The 22,117-nt window shown below is 35.7% G+C and overlaps 1 protein-coding gene across 5 annotated transcripts in view; it reads left to right on the top strand.

Moving 5' to 3' along the window:
• The window catches only part of dlgap1b (discs, large homolog-associated protein 1b), a 156,910-nt gene that overhangs the window by 119,647 nt on the left and 15,146 nt on the right, over positions 1-22,117 (top strand). For all 5 annotated transcript variants that reach the window (XM_082183316.1, XM_082183314.1, XM_082183315.1 and 2 more), the window contains one exon: positions 2,115-2,361. In XM_082183316.1, coding sequence (XP_082039442.1) covers positions 2,115-2,361 — 247 coding nt within the window. The remainder of the gene's footprint in view (positions 1-2,114; positions 2,362-22,117) is intronic.

Genomic DNA, 22,117 nt, shown 5'->3' with positions numbered 1-22,117 from the left:
ATCTGAACAAAATAAAATAAACAAAAAATATTTGGTCCAAAATGCCTGTTACAGCACCAGAGGGTTACAGCACCAAAGGGTTACAGCACCAGAGGGTTACAGCACCAGAGGGTTACAGCACCAGAGGGTTAAGGTCTAAACAAAATGACAGCAAAGATTTGTCTTAAACACACTAATACACTTTTTTTTTTTTATTCTTTGTGATTTACTTTCTTTTGTAAAAATGTATGCTTGAAATTTAAAAACATATTTCTGAAAATAAAATACATTTTCCAAAACTTAAAACACTGATATGGCCTCAAAGCACCCTGGAATGTGAAATAATTAAAAAGGGTATTTTGAGGGGGATTTTACATTATATATATTATTTTAACAATTTTAACAATATATATATATTAAAATAGTTAAATTATATTAACAGAATATGTACATTTTATCATTTATCAATTTTATTTACATTTTTATTAAAATTGTTTTGTATTCTATTGTTAATATATCTACAAAAATAAATAATATACATCAAACAATAGCTATATTATTATTTATACAAATAAAAATTGATAAATTAATCGATCAGATGTATTATGTTCAAATTTTGCATTTTAAAAATTACACAGTTGACTATAATGAAAACATCAAGGTTTGTCAACCTTAGTGAAAAAAGTATACTTTATTGTATTTGAAATATATTCCCTTTTTCAATAGTTGCAAATATACAAAAATATGTTTTTTACTATCTTTAAATATATTAAAAGTATATTAGCATCATGCTTTTACCTATTTTCACAATACAACTTTTAACACACTTTAAAATAATTGTACTTTAGTATATTTTTGAAAAATATACTTGAAGTGAAAATTCTGTTTTATTTATTTGCACTTTATTAAAAATATATTTTAGGTATATTTTTAACTGTGTGCTGGAAGTGATCATTGTAACAATGCATTGAAAGTATACTTTGAAAATACATTATAGTTTACTTACAATAGTATCCCAGGTGAAAAAAAAAGTTCACTAAAATACATTTTATTGTACAAGTATTTGTATACTTACAAAGTATAGCTAAGTATTATTTGTTTATTAATGTGCATTTGTTATTGAAGAGTGTGCAATTTGTAGTATTTGGAATAAGCCAAAGGACATTCTGAGCCTTGAGCACATTGAGCAATAAGCACTGAGCATCTTTTCACTCAAATATAATAAACTTATGGTATATTGATTGTTTGTTTCGATGACACTCGCAATGAATTTGGAATGTACTTGTAACACAAATAAAATACACTTTAATATCACTAATCAAGCATGTAATTAGTCCCTACACAGGCACATACTTAAAGTATACTAAGTATACTTGAAGTTGTTCCAATTTAGCACACAAAAGAATACACTTGAAGTTATGCTTTACTACAATTTAATTACAGCTAAAATATACATAGTACAAAATTAGTTGTTTCAAAATAGCGCACTTCAAGTTAACTAATCATTAACACACTTGAAGTATACTAAATTAGTCTGGCTGCAAGTATACTTACCTGAAGCATTTGTTTTTCACCGGAGAAACTTCAAATTGTTAACCCAATTTCATTTCAACCCTGGGTTAATTTAATCTTCAGTTATTTTGTTCCATATTTCACAATGTTCATACCTACGCGGTAATCATTCATACCTTTAGTACTGAAAATTCTGGAGCAAGTTTTCATAACTCATAACAGGACTAAAAAAGTCATGCTAAAAATCTTTCAAAATGTAGAAGCATTACTCGGCCTAGGGTTAAAACTTGGCATAATCCAGGGTTAAGCCTAGTGTGAAAAGTCAAATGTATTTTATTAGATCTTTAGAAAAGCAGCATTTAAAATCCTATGATCTCATTAGGCTCCTCTGTCTTCTTAGTACAATGATTTAAAGTCATTGTGAGCTAACATCTTGAAAATGCTCATTCAGACAGGTGTACTTATAATATATAATATATACTACAATCTACAATTTATAATATATACTATATACTACGATTTACAATTTATAATATATATAGTATATGCTGCGATGGATCCCATGACAGAAGGGTGAAGGAGTTATGTGACAGCATGTGGTGACGCGTTGTCTCCCCCTGCAGGTGAGCGAGGTGGAAGTGAACGGGCAGATCGAGGCCGTGTGTGAGAGTGTGTTCAGTGAGATGGAGTCCCAGGCCCTGGATGCTCTGGATCTGCCGGGGTCCGGGTGCTTCCGCATGAGGAGCCACAGTTACGTGCGGGCCATCGAAAAGGGCTGCTCGCAGGAGGAAGAAGAGGAGAGAGCGGCACTTCAGGCCATCGTCCCACCTCGAACCACTACTACTGTTAGAACCATCCAGAGCAGTACAGGTACAAGCACATTCAAACAACTATTATTACTTATTAGTGGTTATAAAGGGTCAATGACTTGCCGCTATTTTTTGTGTCCGGATGTTACGTTCTTTTAAATGCAGTGCAATATACATACACTGACTTGAATGCACCTCTTCTATGATGTTTTCAATTTCTGCATTAAAGTTTATTGCGTTTTTTTTTTTTTTTTTTGGCATAAAGTAAAAACCCCACTGGGGGTCTAACAACCTGATTTTTTTAATCTTAAAATACGAATATTTTGGCATAATATTTTCTTTTTAAAATATTAGTAATATTTGAAAGGGGTCTGTTTGTCCAACTTTTTATTTATAAAAATTTTTTAAAGTGACTGTGGCTTTGACTGGCGAGAGGTTTACACTTAAATGTATTAAAGGTGTACGGAAAATATATATATAAATATTTATATAAAGGGCCCTTTGTTCATAACCTGAAGTGTGAAAACCTTTGCCCAAAATTATGTTAATTTATTTTTTTAATGATTACACATAAAGAATGAAGATTTCCTAGAACTCAACACATGCGTTTTAATCTAGATATTTAAAGTTTTTTTTTCATTAGTTCTTGAAAATCCATATTTGTCATTGACCCATAATAATGTATATGAATAAATATATACATTGAGTTACTGAAGCTGTTTTATAGAAGTATAACATTTTAAATGAGTTCAGAAATTCCATGCATTCTTCCTGCTACCATTGAAAAATGTGCAATCTTGCCACTTCCCTCCCTTCCATTTTTATCTTCTATCCATCCTTCACTCTCTCTGTCACTTCATCTGTATGAATAGAGAGAGCCAAGGTCTCTCTCCTCCTTCTCTCTCGTGCGGCGTGTTGTTTAATTACAGCGATTAGAGAGTCTCATTCTTTCTCCTCGTCACACTGTCATCGGGGTCGTAGTCAGCTAATTAAATACATTTACAGACAAGTAGGACGAAGGAAAGCCGGAGAAAAAGCGAAAGAGCTGTTGAGACAAATTAGAATGAGAGAGAGGAAACAGACAGGAACATAATGGATGGAGATGAGATTTGGGGATTTGGGGAATGACTTCTATGTAAAAAAAAAAAAAAAAAAAAAAAAAAACTCCATTATCAACCGTGTCCCATGTGTGTGCTTTTATAAAAACTATTATTCGCCAAGCTTTAATCTCTGGTATGAAAAAAAAAATTATAATTAAAAAAGAAAAGTCAATCAGAATTAGGTAAGACGTCATTGCTTTTGCAGGCCATTATTCACTTAAACAAGATTGTTAATCAATTAAATAAAAATTGACATTTTATGTCATGTAGTTTCTAGGTTATAGTCCTAAAAAATAAACTAACACTTGGTTTAACTACCAACCAATAATATTTTCATTGTTTACATTAACACACTATAGAGTATACTATACCATTCAGAAGTTTTGGGACAGAATTTTTGGTTCCACTTTATTTTAAGGTGATATAGTTACATTGTACTTACTCAAATAAGTATTGAGTAATTAATTAACTACATGTATGTACTATAGAGTTACGGTTAGGGTTTGGTTTAGGGTTGGTAACTTGTAATTATGCATAATTTACTGTTATTACTATAGTAAGTATATGTAGTAGCGTGTAACTACGTAAGTGTTATCGATGTTTTACATTCTATGAAATGTTTTTGAAAGAAGAATCTTTTGCCTACTGTATAATAATACCAAGTCTTGTTAAAGCTTTTGCTTTTCTTTTCTTTTTTACATTGCTTTAAAAATAATTCTGTATACAACATATTGTTTCTTTTATTTGTCACTAAAAGTTATATAATAATTATTAATAGTTTTCTAAGTTCATTAGCCAACAAAGACTCATCTCTGTTGTAGTGAAAGTATGCGTATGACGTCTTTGTTGTCACACATTCTCGTTTTTGTAGTTTACGTGAATTAAATAACAGTATCGTTTCAAAAACTTGCACTTTGAATCTCGTTTTCAAAAGTTTGCGTTTTCAGGCCCCCAAAATGCTGTTGGCGTGTAAATGAATGGCCAAAACGCCTAAAAAGTTTACCGTGTTTAGTTGAAAATGGTGTCATGTGATGTAAACAGCACCTTGCTCCACTGTTTAGAGAGAGAGAGAGAGAGAGAGAGAGAGAGAGAGAGAGAGAGAGAGAGAGAGAGAGAGAATCCATTTATTTGCAATGAAAGTTGGAGATTTGAGTCAACATGACACTGACCGAACACTGTAAAAAATGTGGCTGCGGTTTAGTTATAACAACTTAAAATTTGTTGAGATAACTTAAATATCCAACTTAACTAAAGTTAACTAAACTTAATATTTTAAGTCAAGCATGAACACATACTTTTTAAAGTTGAAACAATGTTGGATTTTAAGTTGTGATAAATAATCGCAGCAATGTTTTTTACAGTGAAACGTTAAGCAACTTCTACACCACTATTGGGTTTGAAAAGTTATGCAAATGAATCATGATGTGAGAGTGCAAACAGTGGTGATCACATGATCCTCATTATGCAGTTGGAAACAGCAATTGCACTGGAATGCTGACCAAAACAAAACAAAACAAAAAGTACAGTAGCTCGCCGACCTCCAGCGATTAAATCACCAATGTGAGCGCCCTTCATGAGGAGTCATTGGCAGAACACATGACCTGAAGCAAAATGGAAACAAACAACCAAAATGTTTTATATAATATAGATGTACACTAAATGAAACACAAGCACAACCGAATTTTTTCCTCAGGCTCTGTGACTACACAAAAACACACATTATTGACTTAGTGTCGCAGAAGAAATTGATCATAGGGAGCTAAAAGGACAAAAACAAAAACGTCAGTGTTCACTGAAAGCATAAATCTCTTGAGCGCATGTAGTATTGAGTTTATTCCGTGTATATGTGCATGTTATAGTTTAGTTGTTGATTTCCCTTTGGTCGTGTGTGTGTGTGTGGTGGGGGGTGGGGGGGTGACAATTGTGGGTGTGATAAATCGATATGAATAAATCGATATGAATAAATATTGATATCGATAATAAATTCTAGAGTAATTTTCGACATTTAGCCTAGGCTATGTCTATAGATGATCGGGTCCGTGCCACTATAAATAAAATGTATTAAAGCATAACATAGATCAGTATTATTAATATTTTTCCTTGTAAGGAATATCACACAACCCAGATATTTTTTTCATCCATTTTTTTAATAATACAGTATACAAGTTCTGTTGTGCAGCAAAAAAAAAAAAAAAAATGCTATGTTTTTATTAATTGCTATATTTTCCTTTGCTTACATCTTCAAAAATGTATTAAATTGTTCACGTTTATGAATAAATTTTTTACTGGACCAGTTTTGATGATGAATTTGTGTTCAATCATCAATTGTTGAATCATAAAACACAGAATTTGTGACAAAATAAAATGGATTTCACAAGAATTAAAAGATGGCTAGCTCTCTGTAAACAAACGACCAATAAGATTTAAGGATGTGAACTATAAGTAAGTGTTGTAAAAAAAATTTAATAAAATGGTAACCAGAAAGTAAATCAGAGTTTTACAGCTGTCCAATTTTCCAAGTTACAGACAGACACACTCACAGATGTGCGTATCACATTTGTCCTTTTAGCAGCTTTGATCTAAATGTCATTTCCATGGCATTAAAGGATTAGAACTCCCCGTCTGTCTGAGAGTTTCTCTTTTTGTGTGCATCATCATCTCTCTCTTTCTCTGTGTGCTTCTCTCTCCGGGGTAATGGGATATAAAGCTTTCATGCCGAAGCTCCAGCCCCAGATGAGCACTTGTGAGCGCTCTAAGGTCTAGAGAGATGATAGATCCCACCATTCCTGATCTGATTCATCACTGACATTAAACAAGTTTCTTCAGAGACAGGGACATTTTTGTGGAAAATGTGATGCTCTTTTTTTTCAGAATTCTTTTAAGAAGAGAAACCTCAAAAGAACAGCACTTTGTTGAAATAGACATATTTTGTAACATTATAAATGTCTTTACATTTGTTAGTAACACGTTTCCCCCCAAAGCCTAATTGCATTATTTTGTTACTATACATCAGATTTCTATTTGGTGACATATTGAAATAGCTGTAGTTATTGAATCTGTCATACAGACTCTTATTGTCTTGTCAAACTTATTCAGACCAAAAACAAAATAAAGTTCTGATATAATATTTCTCACAGCAATCTAAATCAAGCTTTACCTGATCCATAAACACAGGATATTTTAGAAAAATACTTTTCATTGATATCCTCTTCACGTGTGTGTGTGTGTGTGTGTGTGTGTGTGTGTGTACCTGTTTTTCTATCCCGGTGGGGACTTCAACCTGAATGCACACAGACTCATGGGGACTCGTGTCACAGTGGGGACCTAAATAGAGGTCCCCATGGGTAAACAAGCTTATAAATCATACAGAATGAGGTTTTTTTGGAAATGTAAAAATGCAGAAAGTGTTCTGTGATGGGTAGGTTTAGGGGTAGGGTTAGTGTAAGGAGATAGAATATACTGTTTGTACAGTGTAAAAACCATTAAGTCTATGGAGAGTCCCCACAAAGATAGTAAACCAGACATGTGTGTGTGTGTGTGTGTGTGTGTGTGTGTGTGTGTGTGTGTGTGTGTGTGTGTGTGTGTGTGTGTGTGTGTGTGTGTGTGTGTGTGTGTGTGTGTGTGTGTGTGTGTGTGTGTGTGTGTGTGTGTGTGTGTGTGTGTGTGTGTGTGTGTGTGTGCGCAAATATGGCAATATCTGAAATCCTTGTCCTTGTGGGGACATTTTTGGTCCCCATGAGGAAAACAGCTTATAAATCATAATTAGTGTTGTTTTTTGAAAATACAAAAATTTTGAAGGGTATGTTTAGGGGTAGGGTTTGTGTAAGTGGATCGAATATACAGTTTGTACAGTATAAAAATCATTATGTCTATGGAAAGTCCCCATAAAACATGGAGACACAACATGCACTGTAAAAAGTGATCAATTGACTTGACTTAAAAAAATCGAGTTTGTGTGTGTGTGTGTGTGTGTGTGTGTGTGTGTGTGTGTGTGTGTGTGTGTGTGTGTGTGTGTGTGTGTGTGTGTGTGTGTGTGTGTGTGTGTGTGTGTGTGTGTGTGTGTGTGTAGATTTGACTATATTTCTATTTAAAGTCCCATTCATAAAATGGAGTGAAACATCGAATAGCAGTTGTGAGGACATTTGAAGGTCCTCACTGCTGGAAAGCCTAAAGCCGGACAAAACATGTTTATTTCAAATTTAAATCAATCACGTTTATTTTCAAATCAAATAGTGTCACCATATGTTAGTGTTCAAATTGATTTCTATGAGAGGTTTCTCTATAGCTTCTAAATTATGTTGTTTGTCTTTTCAAGAAGCATGGAATTACAGTGGGAGCAAGGCTACATGGAATTACATTATATTAAAACCTGCAGAAACACAGAGTGAGGCTCAGTTCCTGTCGAAGTCAGAGGAGATGAGGAGAATGAGGGAGTTGAAAATGTTACTGTTCTGTTTCCAACCACACGAGGGCGGGCTCGAGCACACACTCTGACTGTAAAAGGCATGTTTTAAAGGGATAGTTCACCCAAAAATGACAATTCTGTCATCATTTACTCGCCCTCATGTTCCAAACCTGTACGAGTTTCTTTCTTCCGTTTTACACAAAAGAAAATATTTACTCCAAATCTTACATTTTAGTACATTTTAACTTTACTAATAAAGATAAAGATATACATTTAAAGTATGAGTTGGTAGTTGACATAAGATGACTGTGCATGGATTGACATGATTCATGCAGTATTTTTTTTTTTATTATAATTTTTTTTTAATCTAAAACACAATTCATTGTTATTTTTATTGAGATGCCGGAATAACGATAGCCTATACTATACGACTTTTTAAAAACCCTTTTCCCCTTATATTTATTTTGTAATGGATTTTTAGTTTTATTTCACATAATTTAGCCCATTTGAGGTTAGTCAGTTCAGAGTGGTGGGAAGTCCCGCAGGCTCATTCATGTTTGGCCGGTACGGGAATCGGTGTCTAACGGATGTGACGGTGTGGGCCGGTCCCGTACCCGCCCGTAACTGAACTAGCAGCTCGATCCACCGAGCGCGAGCGTTAACTCACTGCAGCGTCATTATAGCTTCCATTCAGAGCCAAGCTGGAGTTTATCACTAGATCCCGAAGATTCATTCAGGAGCTTTTCTCTCTCGTTCTCTCTCCGGTTACCCTTTACCGAAAATTACAGGGTATGTGTGACTCCTGGATCCGCCGCCTCTGTGAGTAGACTCTCTCTCTCTCTCTCTCTCTCTCTCTCTCTCTCTCTCTCTCTCTCTCTCTCTCTCTCTCTCTCTCTCTCTCTCGTCGTTTGTTTGTTTGTTTGTATTGTATTGACTGAGGTGATGCACAACTAAACTGAGGACATTTTGCTTACTCACAGTGCAATGGACTGATGCGAGTTAACATCCAGTTTATAAGATGATTATTAGTCTATGAATCGTTTAGCTACTTAAGAACTAGACATTAATAATTAAATAATTTAAAATAAATAATAATACAAATTTTATTAACGATATAATATTAATAATATAATGGTGATACAAAAATAAACAGATTTTAATTCTAATAATGAAATAGCCTATTAATAAAAATATTAAAAATCTATCATACTAAATTGTAATGATGGCTTTGTTGTGTATGTTTGAGGGAGGGAGAGGTACTGAACTCTGTCCAGCATCTGTCTATTTTGGTATGTCATATGTGATATTAGGGAGCAGGTGTCAGGCAGGGCTCAAAAATATACAATATACATAAACAAAGAAACTCAGAGAGGTGAGACCATTTGCTTGTTATTGCGTTGTCCTTTTATGTGTGATTTCACCTTTTTCCATACTGGTGGAAATTATCCCAAAAGTTGAGGTGTAGTTCTCCTAAAACCTGGCCAGCAAACTGGGTCAGCATGCATGGGTGTATTTTTCATGTGAGAGCCCACATGGCTCGACCATCCAAGTTTCAGTTCTGAGTCTGAGAGATCCCATTCATTTCAAATGGTCTAGGGATCCTGTGACGGCCGCATGCTGGTCTCTATAAATAAAAGCTGTTGCCGGTGTTTAGGCTATTTCCAGTTCAACTATACAGAAGACTCGTTTAACATCTAACTTCAGTGATTGCCCAGTAGAAAAAACTTTATGACATTGTGTTGTTGTTGTTATTAAGGGTCAAAATGTCTGCAGTGTAATAGAAAAAAAATGTGACCTGAGAAAAACATTCGTTGCCAGAAAGAGGATGCTGCTGTTTCCACGGCAACTAATTCATTTAAACTGTTGATCTGGGGAAAAGAGGATGGGATGATGTCATTTAATTATCTCTAATTTTCTCTTTTTTTTGTTTTGTTTTTATTTTATCTTTTGTTATTAGAGATCTCTGTTGTTTTGATGTAGTCTTTGCGCCAGAGAAACAAGCTGTAATTTTTTTGAATTTTGTTTTTGCGGTAGCTCTGTATATTCCTATGGCATCGCTGTCAAAGAGTAATTATCTGGCGAAGTAGATCTATTATTGTAGAGCTAAAGGCAGGATAGGCGATTTGTTCCAGAAACATTTTCTTGTTATGCTGGTTGAAAGTGTCTTCACATCCTGTTACAGTTTTTCTCAGTCGCTTTGGTGCATTTCTCACATCACTATTTACATTTGCACAACAGCTAATGCAGTTCTCAAAACAATTAGTACAAACTGCAAAACCTAGTTGATAACCTGCAAAAGCGTGTCACTTGCTCAAAATGGATAGCTCATTCCTCAAAAGCAAGTATTCATGTCAATGAAAGTGTCAGTGTCATCAAGATGAAAAGTCCTGACACCATTGTTTATGAACAAGATAGTCAAATGGCTTTGTCATGTTTTCATTATGACAGTTTAATGTTTTCCAATGCAAAAAAAGTCAGATCTTGGTGACACTACCTGAAAATGCTCAAGACAGCACTATATACTATTTGCACAGCCATTTGAAAAATACAGTAAAGTTACACATTACTGTATTTAGTGAGGTAACTGAGTACAAGACACTGAATATGTATGTTTCACATTTTTACTGCATTTGCTCTTTGCAATTCTAATTTGTTCACAGCATTGTGCGAAAGAAAAAATACACCCTTATTTACAACAAACATAAACTCCCTTTGGGTAGAGCTGTGCACAACTGGAAACAATATTGCAGTACATATTGGAACTGAACATACATAGTACTGTAATCATTCATGCACATCCAGACGTTCCTCTCTGTCTGAAAGCTGAAATTCACCTGAGAGAAATTTTTCAATTTAGGAGACATTTTCAGAAAAAGAAAAAAAAAGATTTAAAAAAATTTGTAAAATTTGCTTGACAGATTTTGACAACTAGTTCAACATTTTTGTATGTAATGACTCAAGCAATGAAATGAGGACTATTAGTTTTATATGGAATGACTATTCAGCATTCACAAGTATTATAGTTAATTTTGACTGACATGACATAAGCAAATGATAATGTTATAAAACAGCAGAGAGTTGTATGAAAGCAATTGATGCATGTCCAAAAGCATTTGCAAATTGTTGGAAGGAATGAGAAACTGCTACTATGATGTGCACAAATGACTAAATGTTGTGGAGGTTGAACTAACTGTTGTGCAAATGTAAATAGTGATGTGAGAAATGCACCAAAGCGACTGAGAAAAACTGTAACATCACACATCATCAGCGCGCTTCATGCTATGCAGAGTTAGACAGACCTCAGTCACCGAACACCGCAACCGAAACACCAGACGCCTTTTACAGTTCCTCCTGAACCAAAACAACAAGCTTATACTTCGTTCACACCATAACAACTGTAATTTGGATGAGATGGAACCCCGTGATGTTATAATTGGAGCGTTTTGTGACTCGAATTTATGCGTTTCTATGGCTGCATCAACGGCGTAATGAATCTGCAGTAGTCAGGTGGTACAGGTCATTGTTCTTTAGGTTGTTTATGTTCATTATTATTGTACTGTTATGTGCTTCGAGACATGAGGTAGTTTAATGCCATCTCCTGGGACGCTTGTTTGCTGTGTTATGTGTTTTGAAGGAGATGTGGCGCTGGAGACGCTCTGAAGGGAGGGTTGGATCTTATGCTTTCAAAGCTAACTTGCTATTGCTAGCTTCTCTGAAAATTGCCTTCCCTACCTTTAACGAAAGTTATCATGAGCATTATAATGTTTGAAGCGGATGTCATAACAAATGTCAGTAGACCGGGAAGATTTTAAAACAAGTGGTTCATTCATAAATCCGTAAGATTGTACCTTCATGCTGTGGAAATTCAAACCGGAAGACCAAAATAGACCTGAGTGCATGTGGTGCTCATTTCGATGTCGTCCTGTCTAAAAGGAGAGATTGTAACAGAGACTCAGAATGCCAAAGATGACAGCAGTGATATCATAAACAGGCCCTCCAGTCGATCAATACAGACACTCACTTAGATATGATCTCAACATTATCGATTATATTCTCATTACACAGAGTCTGATGACTCTCATATTGATCCAAAAAAGTAATAAAAGTCCTTTGTAGTTATAAGAGACAAATCAATATTTTTGAACTCAAAGCTGATTTTCTGAAAAGACCAAAAGAATATAATCGTCATACATTTAATATAATTGTAATACAAATAGCCTAACTAAACCCGTTGAAAATGCATATTGTGTTGTTAGTGAACAGTGCATGTTTTGAGCACAAGAGGGCGGTGTAGTACAGAGAGAGAGTGGAGAAAAGCACGTGTTTGAAATCAAATAGGCCTACTCCCTTCTACACTCTTAAAAAAAAAAAAGGTTCCAAAAAGGACTTTTTAGATTCTCTTAAAAGGCCCATTTTTTTCTCTCTCTTGCTTAAGCACGTTTTAATAATCTGTAGAACCTTTTTCCACCATAAAGTAGCCTAACTTTTGTGCCATGAAAAGGTTCTATGGTTCTTCATGGAACCATCGATGCCCATAAAGAACCTTTATTTTTATAAGTGTACATGAGAACATATGTGTGAATCATTTCAGTAGATGATGCAGTTCACAATATAGTCTAAAACAATGATTTAAAAATATATATAATAGTATTCTAATCCAATGCCACTTTCAGTCTTGTTTTAGTATAATTTAAATGCTATTATAGCATCTATTATTTTTGTATAACTTTTATTTAGTTTGAGTTTAAGCAATTCTGTTATGTACTTTTGTCATTTTAATCGTCTTTTAATATTTATAATTAGCTTTAATGTATTTTTATTTCAATAATAGTCTTAATCATTTTAGTACTTTAATTTCAGTTAGTTGAAATATTTCAAATTTTTTGTTTACTTTGAGTTCAATTTTTTCTTGCAATATTTGTATATTTTTGTATTTTAGTTTTATTTCAATTAATGAAAATGATTTTTAATAGTTTTAGTTTTAGATGAACAACAACACTGGTCACATGATCTACGCGCTTAGATGTAATTTTACCAAAGTAATGTAAAGATGCCCATGTAGTGTATTTTTCGCACATTTGTTTGTGCTGCATACTCATATTGTAGCATAAATGATTAAGGGTGATAGTTTTGCTCTGAGAAATTGAGTTGTGTGTATGTGGGTGTGTGTGTGTGTGTGTGTGTGTGTGTGTGTGTGTGGGTGGGTGTGTGTGTGTGGACAGCCCATCTTTCCAGACTTCACAAATCACTCAGTTAGACATTTCAGTTAAACAGTCTTGCTACTTTTCATCCTCTCTCTCTCTCCCTCCCTTCCTCAGTCTCAGTCTCGCTCTCTTTCTCTCTCTCAGCCGCACAAATAATCATTTCCTTTCAGGCACTCCCCTCACTCACCATGAAAGGTGCTGTGCTGATTTATACTTAAACATCATGTCTCAAAGCTCTAAGATTTATATGATTTCCTCTTCCTTCCCGGAGTTAATCAGCCCGTGTAAGTATGTATGTGTATGTGAGAGAAAGAGACATGAAAGAGGGTGTCAGTGAGAAAGCGACATAATGAACACACTGTCTGAAATGCTCTACTAGTGTGGGCATGCAGAAAAATACACAAACACGCATAATCTTCAAGCTTTCATATGAATCCCTCCTCTAAATCTATGACCTGAAGCTTACCTTTTAATAGACATTACAGAGGAGATGATCTAATGCATTTCTGATTCAGTTTCACACACACACACACACACACACACACACACACACACACACACACACACACACACACACACACACACACGCGCGCACACACATTACTGAAATGTACATCATAGTCCCGAATATGTATGTAAGAGTATTATTTTATCTTAAAATATTTGTTTTTTTAATTACTTGCATTGGTCTGATCAGGGAAGCAAATAATATCATGGCTTATTTCCTCAATTTCAAAATAACATTTTTATTCTATGATAAATTTCAAAAAGCAGATAGGCCTGTATATTTCGTATGTATTATTTTGTATGTATATGAGAGGATTATGCATGAATGCATTAAGTTGATCAAAAGACAGTCAAGGCATTAATAAATATAATAATAAAATGTCTGTCGAAAATATTACTGTTTTCAAAATTGGTAAACCAAATCAGCATATTGGAATGATTTCTGAAGGATCATGTGACACTGAAGACTAAAATAAATGTGGTGTCAGCTTCAACACTTCAACATTTCAACACTTTTATTTGCATCCTGTAGGTGGCGATAGGCACACAATGAAACATGCTGGAGCCTTAAAGGGATAGTTCACCCAAAAATCATCATTTTTCCTCACCCTCGAGGAACATAAAAGAAGATATTTTGAAGAATGTCGGTAACTAAACAACTGATGGTCCCCATTGACTTCTATAATATAGTCGGAAAAATACTATGGAAGTCAATGGCTTCCGTCAACTGTTTAATTACCCACATTCTTCAAAATATCTTCTTTTGTGTTCAGCAGAAGAAAGAAATTCCTACAGATTTGGAACAACTTGAGGGTGAGTAAATGATGAGGGAAAGTTTTGGGTGAACTATCCCTTTAAGTCTGTTCACTTGGAAAATCTAGCGGAATGTGGTCAGTAATCGTTACTATGTCAATTATCTGTTCATTACCTGATTTAACATGCTTTTTAGTGTTACAAAAACACACTGACTATTAGAAGACTTTTTTTTCTTCTCCAGAAACTAGTGGCATCTGAGTCTGTTTTTGGAGAGTGATTCTGAGTTCTCTTGACTGTTTGATGACCGTGCACTTTACGTAATTACAACTTAACGGCCTCTCTTTGAGAATCGCTATGCTTTGATTCAGGCCACACAGAAAGGAAGTGCGGTTGTTGACATGATCCTGTCACAGGAAACTCCTGTCTATTTCTATTTCTCTCCTTCTCTTCTCTTCTCTTCTCTTCTCTTCTCTTCTCTTCTCTTCTCTTCTCTTCTCTTCTCTTCTCTTCTCTTCTGTGTGTGTGTGAGAGAGAGAGAGTATGTTGAATGGTTTAGGTTTTCACTGCGAGGGTGGGGCAAACCTTAATTACAGACCGTCTCTACTCTTTCAGAAAGGGTCCTCTGTGTGTCTGTGCGTGTGTGTTTTTTTGCCCCTAAATGTTTTGGGAGGGTCCTTTAATGGCATATATCACTTTGGCGCTGAAGTCTCAAAACATGCATTTATAAAAAGCCAAAAATTACAACATGCCATTTGGATTGACTCTATATGAGTTTATGTGTGTGTGTGTGTGTGTGTGTGTGTGTGTGTGTGTGTGTGTGTGTGTGTGAGAGAGAGAGAGAGGTTCTACTTTAGTAGTTTAGGAAGTCTTTGTAACACAATGCATTGCATTCCTGCACTCCTGCTGGGCTCCTCGTTTGTTCCTTGCATTCTTGCCCACTCACCCCCAACTCTGTGTGTGTGTGTGTGTGTGTGTGTGTGTGTGTGTGTGTGTGTGTGTGTGTGTGTGTGTGTGTGTGTGTGTGTGTGTGTGTGTGTGTGTGTGCGTGCGTGCGTGCGTGTGAGTGTCGGGGGTCTCTTAAGTCTCCTAAAGACCACTCCAATCTCGGAATAACCCTAAACCAGCACTAACACACTCTTCACAAAAACTACACACATTTCTCCGCCACACACAAGTGGGTTCTTTCCCCATCCCCCCCACCTCTCACAGGATACCAGGGGTCAGAGGTCAAACCTGGAGACACAAAGCATAAAGAGAACAAACCGCAGAGGGAGAGATGGGGAGTATGAGGAAAGAGAGAAGGAAATAGAGATAGGTGAGTTACGGGTAATTATTAGGGTGGTTAGTCCACTGGAAAGTTGGTTAGATTAAAATCAGTACTGTTGCTCAGATGACAGTTCATGTATTTTAATTAATTCATGGCTCATCTCATGAGTTGCGTGTTGGGTGTGCTGCATATATAAGTCGGGGTGTGAACTCTTGACCACATTCCTTTGTATTTAGATGTAAATGCATGAGTGTCAGGCCTCTGACCTCTTGAGATGTAAGATCTCGACCTAAAGACCTTCAAATGAACACAAACACACACTAAGTTCATACATTCCATAGCTAGGCTACTTAAATAGCTTTGTATCTATCTATCTATCTATCTATCTATCTATCTATCTATCTATCTATCTATCTATCTATCTATCTATCTATCTATCATCTATCTATCTGTCTGTTTATCTGTCTGTCTGTCTGTCTGTCTATCTGTCTATCTATTTTTTTTTAAATAATATATTAATTAGTTATGTTTAAGTAATTACGTATATTCAAAATACATTTAAAATATTTCTTAATTAAAACATTTAATAATAATAATTACATAATTATTTAACAATAAATTAACATATATAATATTATAAATATATATATATATATATTACTCCATTTATATAATATTTTACATTTCTTTAAAATATAATTACTAAATGAATTACTTAATTACTATATTTACTAAATAAATATTAATATTTTAGTATAAAAATATATAAGAATATTTAGTATTGGGTAAGTATTTAAGAATAAAGATATATACATATATAATTGTTTTCTTTTATAATATATATATGAAGAGTTCAGATGCAAAAGCCTCTAAATGCCATCTGAAATTTTCTTCTAGAATGATCATTTTTATAAAGCTTGTATATTTAAGTTAAGTAATTTCACTTAAATGACAATTAATAGGTAATTTGCATTGCCATTTAAGTGAAATTATTGAACTATTATTATATCATTCTAGAAGAAAATTTCAGATGGCACTTAGTGGCTTTTGCATCTGAACTCTTCATATATATGTGTGTGTGTGTGTGTGTGTGTGTGTGTGTGTGTGTGTGTGTGTGTGTGTGTGTGTGTGTGTGTGTGTGTGTGTGTGTGTGTGTGTGTGTGTGTGTGTGTTTGTTTCTGTGTACAGTATATATAATTAGTAAACCAATATAATTTATTAAATGATTTGTTTAGTAATTATGTGTGTGTGTGTGTGTGTGTGTGTGTGTGTGTGTGTGTGTTTGGTCTTTGATTTACTAAATATAATTAGCTTTTTTAGTATTTATTCTATTGTATGTCTCATATTTAGATAGGTATATATGAGTGTGTATCTTCCTGTCATTCCTGGAAGAGAGCAATGCAGGATGCATCTATCCTTATACAAACACACAAACACTCACACTTGGTGAGCCGTCAAGCAGATGTAATGTGTAATCAGACAGGTATGTAGACTGATTAGGGAGTGTAAAGGCAGAGATCATTTGTGTGTCAGGAGTGTGCGTGTGTATTAAATGATAATTTTAGACTTTTGTCAAGTTGAATGTGTCTCGCGGTTTTATTGTGTCTTTGTGTATCCGAATGGTTTTGGTGTCTGTGTGTGTGTGTTCTCACTTTGACTGGTGTCAGGAATGCTTGACAGGAACTAAAGCAAATGGGCCGCTAAAACTAATCTCATCCTCTTTTACTGTGTGTGTGTGTCTCTCTCTCTCTCTCTTTCCCCTCATTCATCCCTGCCTCTCTTGTCCTCCTCCAGGGCATGTCTGTCTTTACAGACTTGAGAGAAAGATATTCATCACCTGAGTTAAGATCTTGCACCCCTGCAGATACCTACTCCCATTAACTTTGAAGAGTAAAGTTAAGGTTTCAAAGCTCATTACCTTTGCATTTAGAAAATAAAATGTTTTATTTTATTTGTGCATTTATACATTCAGAAAGAAAATGCTATTTATTTTGTTTTATTATTTAGCATTCAATTTTTTTTTTATTGAATTATTTGTATTTGTTTTTTAAATAATTTTTTTATAATTTGTTTTAATAAATTAATAATTTAATCAAATTATAAATTGAATTATGCATTCAGATTTAATTTAATTTATTTTATTTTATTTTATTTTATTTATTTTATTTATTTTATTTATTTTATTTATTTTATTTATTTTATTTATTTTATTTATTTTATTTATTTTATTTATTTTATTTTATTTTATTTTATTTATTCTATTTATTTTATTTTATTTTATTTTATTTATAAACCACGGCACATATATAATCTCACACTTACCTAATTGAACTGCCATAAACCGTCTAGTCTGTGTTTTATTCCTTCTTTGAACTTTGATTATGACACTTAATGTGTCACCTGTCGGCCGAGTATTAGCGCATGCGTGTGTGTTTGTTTGTAAGCGTGCATGGGTGTGTTTGTCACTGATTGACAGCTGCGGGGAAACTGGCCATGTGTATGAACTTAGAACAAGCAAAAGTAGGTCAGGCACACTGTTAGTAAACACATCCACTCACACAGTTTACAGTTAGCAGTCAGCGCTGCATTTAAAAAAAAAAAATGCTTTTTTTTGTGTTCAATACTGGCTGGTCTGTTTTTATCTCTATCTTTGTTTTTTTTACACGCACACGCTGTTTTATAGAAAGGCCACGGATTTCATGTTCCTCCTTGTTTCCACGGCTACACTATCACAAAGGACTCCAGCTGGCTTTGGAAAAAGAGAGCAAGGGACAGAGAGAAAGACGAACGGTGACCAGCCCCTTTCTAAACACACGGCAGCTGGGCCGAACTGTCATTCTGCACCCTGGCCTGCTTACACACAGACACACACACACACACACACACACACACACACAAAAACACACTGTGGCCCCTCCTCTGGCTTTATAGCGCTTTGTGTTTTGCGATAATTCCCTTGGCATCTGCTAGAGGGAGCCCAACTAACCTGTTTGAATAAGTTTTATCGTTTTTGTCGCTTCCACACAAGCGCACACACACACTCACGTCGGACTCGTCCGCGTCCAGACGTCATAATGCCCAGAGGTGCGTTCAATCTCCCCTCCTAATGAAGCATGAGGCTGAAAGAGGAGTTTCTCCGGGCAGGGGCCGAAAAGAAGGAATGAATGGATGATAGAGGTGGGGGCAGTGAAGGGGGTTGAGCAGGGGACGTCTTTGATACAGCGCTGGCCCGGGCGGGGGGTAGTGTGTTTTTTAGCCAGGAGATCCACCATTCACACTCCTCCGTCGACCGCTCGTTTGAAGTGCCTCACAAAGAGGAGTTTGTGGGCCGGGGGCCAAAAGGGGTTTTGTCATTCACAGAGTCCCTCTCCTCCTCCTCTTTAACCTCTCGCTCATTCTTTCACTCTTTTGAAACTAGAAATACTTTATCGGCCAAGAACGCAGCCAATTAATGTTCAACCAACAGGCTGAATTGCTTCGAAGCTAGCATGCATGCGTGCGGTTTAGTTTTCGCATCACTCGCTCTCAGATTTGATCTGAACTTTCAGAGAGTTTAACTCCAATCCCAATCCCCAGAATTAGTTGCTGCATTTGTTTTCAGTAGCGCTCGGACTGTGTTAGACAAGCGGCAGATGTTAAGACCTCTTTGTTGAGAGAAAGTTGGACGAAAGCATTTCAGGGAGTTTTTCTTTCTCCGTTCCTGCCTGCTGGAGTTCAGGAATTCTCTATCACACTCCACTTCCCAACTGTTGGATAAACACGATGGCCTTGAGAGCGTGTGTGTGTGTGTGTGTGTGTGTGTGGTTTTGGAGGCGTGACGCTTCCATGATCCAAACATCAAAGTGTATCCGTGGAAACTGTGAGGTAGTCAGTAATGCCGCTAACATGGCATGACTTGTTTTTATTCGCTGCCTTTTTTGTGTGCGTGTGTGTGTGTGTGTGTGTGCACACGTGTAGGTGAAAATAAAGTCGTTTGGGATATGTCCTACACATCTGGTGTTAAAGAATATATCATACTGCGGTTGCCCATGTTAGAAAAACACTATTTTTGAGACGTTTTGGCCTCTAAAAAGACTTTGACAGCTCTCTGGCAACTGACTTCCTCTTCACTTTGTGGAGTCCAGACAACCCATTGACCTTCCTGGCATGCTTTTGTGCAGAAGGGGCATGTGTGTGTGTGTCAGTGTGTGTCAGTGTGTGTGTGTGTGTGTGTGTGTCAGTGTGTGTCAGTGTGTGTGTGTGTGTGTGTGTGTGTGTGTGTGTGTGTGTGTGTGTGTGTGTGTGTGTGTGTGTGTGTGTGTGTGTGTGTGTGTGTGTGTGTGTGTGTGTGTGTGTGTCCTGGTAAACCCTACGTTATGGGGTCAAAATGTCCAATGCATTATCCAAAATCCTTGTCCTTGTGAGGACATTTTTTGTTCCCCATTAGGAAAACAGCTTATAAATCACTCTAAGTGCTGTTTCTTGAAAATATAAAAATGCAGAAAGTTTTCTGTGATGGGTAGGTTTAGGGTTAGGTGACAGAATATAAAGTTTGTACAGTATAAAAATCATTATGTCTATAGAAAGTCCCCATAAAAGATGAAAACACAACGTGTGTGCGTGCGTGTGTGTGTGTTGTTTTTTGTATTTATATAAGACTACCATTAAAAAGTTTGGGTTCATTTTTTTTTTTTTTTTAAGAAATTAATAACTTTATATCAAAAGTGACAGTATAATGTTACAAAACATTTCTATTTCAAATAAATGCTGTTCTTTGAACTTTCTGTTCATCGAAGAATCCTGCAATATAACGATTTCCTCAAAAATATTAAGCAGCACAATTGTTGTCAACGTTGATAAGAAATAAAAAAAATTCTTGAGCACTAATTCAGCATGGTACATTTTTTTCTGAAGGATCATGTGACACTAAAGGCTGGAGTAATAATGCTGCAAATTCAGCTTTTCCATCACAATAATGAATTGCATTTTAAAATATATTAAAATAGAAAACGGTCATTTTAAATCATAATAACATTTCACTGCATTGTGGATCAAATAAACTCATTATGAGCATATGTGATTTTCTTATAAAAGCATTTTAAAATATTATAACCCAAACTTTGGCACAGTAGTGTGCATTTAACCTATGTTTTACATAGTTACATTTATATTTGTATTCATCTATTTAAACAAAGACAGGAAGAATATTTATATTTGGTAATGAGATTCTCAAGGCTATTACTATTGTGTGATAAGATAAAAAAAAAAAAAAATCCAGACTGTTTTTAGCTTGGAAACTCACATCTGTATTTTAAAGGGCTCCAGGTGGCTGGATGTTTTGGGCTATTTGACCTGTGGTTTGCCTTTGTCACATAGAAAGAGAGAGCGAGCGAGAGAGGCAAGGCTTTAGAAATAAACCGCAGGACTGGGTGGGTCAGAGAACACACACATACATGCTTGACACGTGACAGGCTCATACACACAGGTGAGAACAAGCACACACAGTGCCCGGCTCGGTTGCTGTAATAGTTTAAAGAGAAAGCCTGGCCTACTTTCTGCATGCACTGTGACCCAGTTTACATAGATTCAGACACGGAGCAGTCACAAACCTGTTCCACATCCCTTCTGTGTGTGTGTGAGAGAGAGGGAGAGAGAGAGAGAGCTGTTAAAACACAGAGCATGATCTTCTTACATTGCTATAATCTAAAACAGACACACGCACTCTCGTACACTCAGATGTCATAAAGCAAAAGAGAGATCTTCCGATCTAATCCGTTCCCTTCATGTGTCCAGGAGTAATGTGGATGTGTGTGTGTGTGTGTGTGTGTGTGTGTGTGTGTGTGTGTGTGTGTGTGTGTCTGGGCCTGGGCCTGCGCTAACCTGCTCCTGCCAAAAGCAGGAAATGAGGGAGCTGTAAGAAAATGGACTGCCACTGTTTAGTCTCTGAGCACACACACACACACACACACACACACACACACATACACGCACACACACGCACACACATACGCACACAAACACACACACACACACACACAGTGTTTAGTCTTCTCCAGCAGCTGTGCTATTCTAAGCAATACAGGCAGGAAGAACAGAGAGAGCAGAAATAGATGGATGATTTTGGGACAGTAATGCCAAACTCTTTTTGTAGTTTTACTCTGCAACTCTACAGTGCTGTACTCTAAAAGCATGCTCTACCTTACTGCACACTACTACACTCTGACCAAAAAATGCTTACCTAGCATTCTTATACTTTTTTATGCTTTATTCTACTCAATTCTATTCTAATGTGCTCTATTTGTTTTTATACTAAACTTCTATTCGCTATTCTATTTTATGCAACTCTATTGTATTATATTCTACTATACTTCACTCTGTTCTCTCCCACTCAACTCTGTTGCACTCCGTTCAAAAGTGTAATTCTACTGTATTCTACTTATCTTTACTCTGCTCTACTTTATTAAATGATGTTCTACTCTTACTTTATACTATTATACGCCAGTCTATTCTACTGTACAAAACTTTGTTATTGTACTTTATTCTCTACTCTATTCAAACTCTACTCAACCCCATTCTATTATATTTTAGGTTACTTTAGG

Source organism: Leuciscus leuciscus, assembly GCF_965113295.1.
Source record: "Leuciscus leuciscus genome assembly, chromosome: 11".
NCBI classification, from domain to species: Eukaryota; Metazoa; Chordata; class Actinopteri; order Cypriniformes; family Leuciscidae; genus Leuciscus; species Leuciscus leuciscus.
The sequence above is the reverse complement of the archived record's forward strand: the minus strand, read 5'-3'. Positions and strand labels throughout refer to the sequence as shown.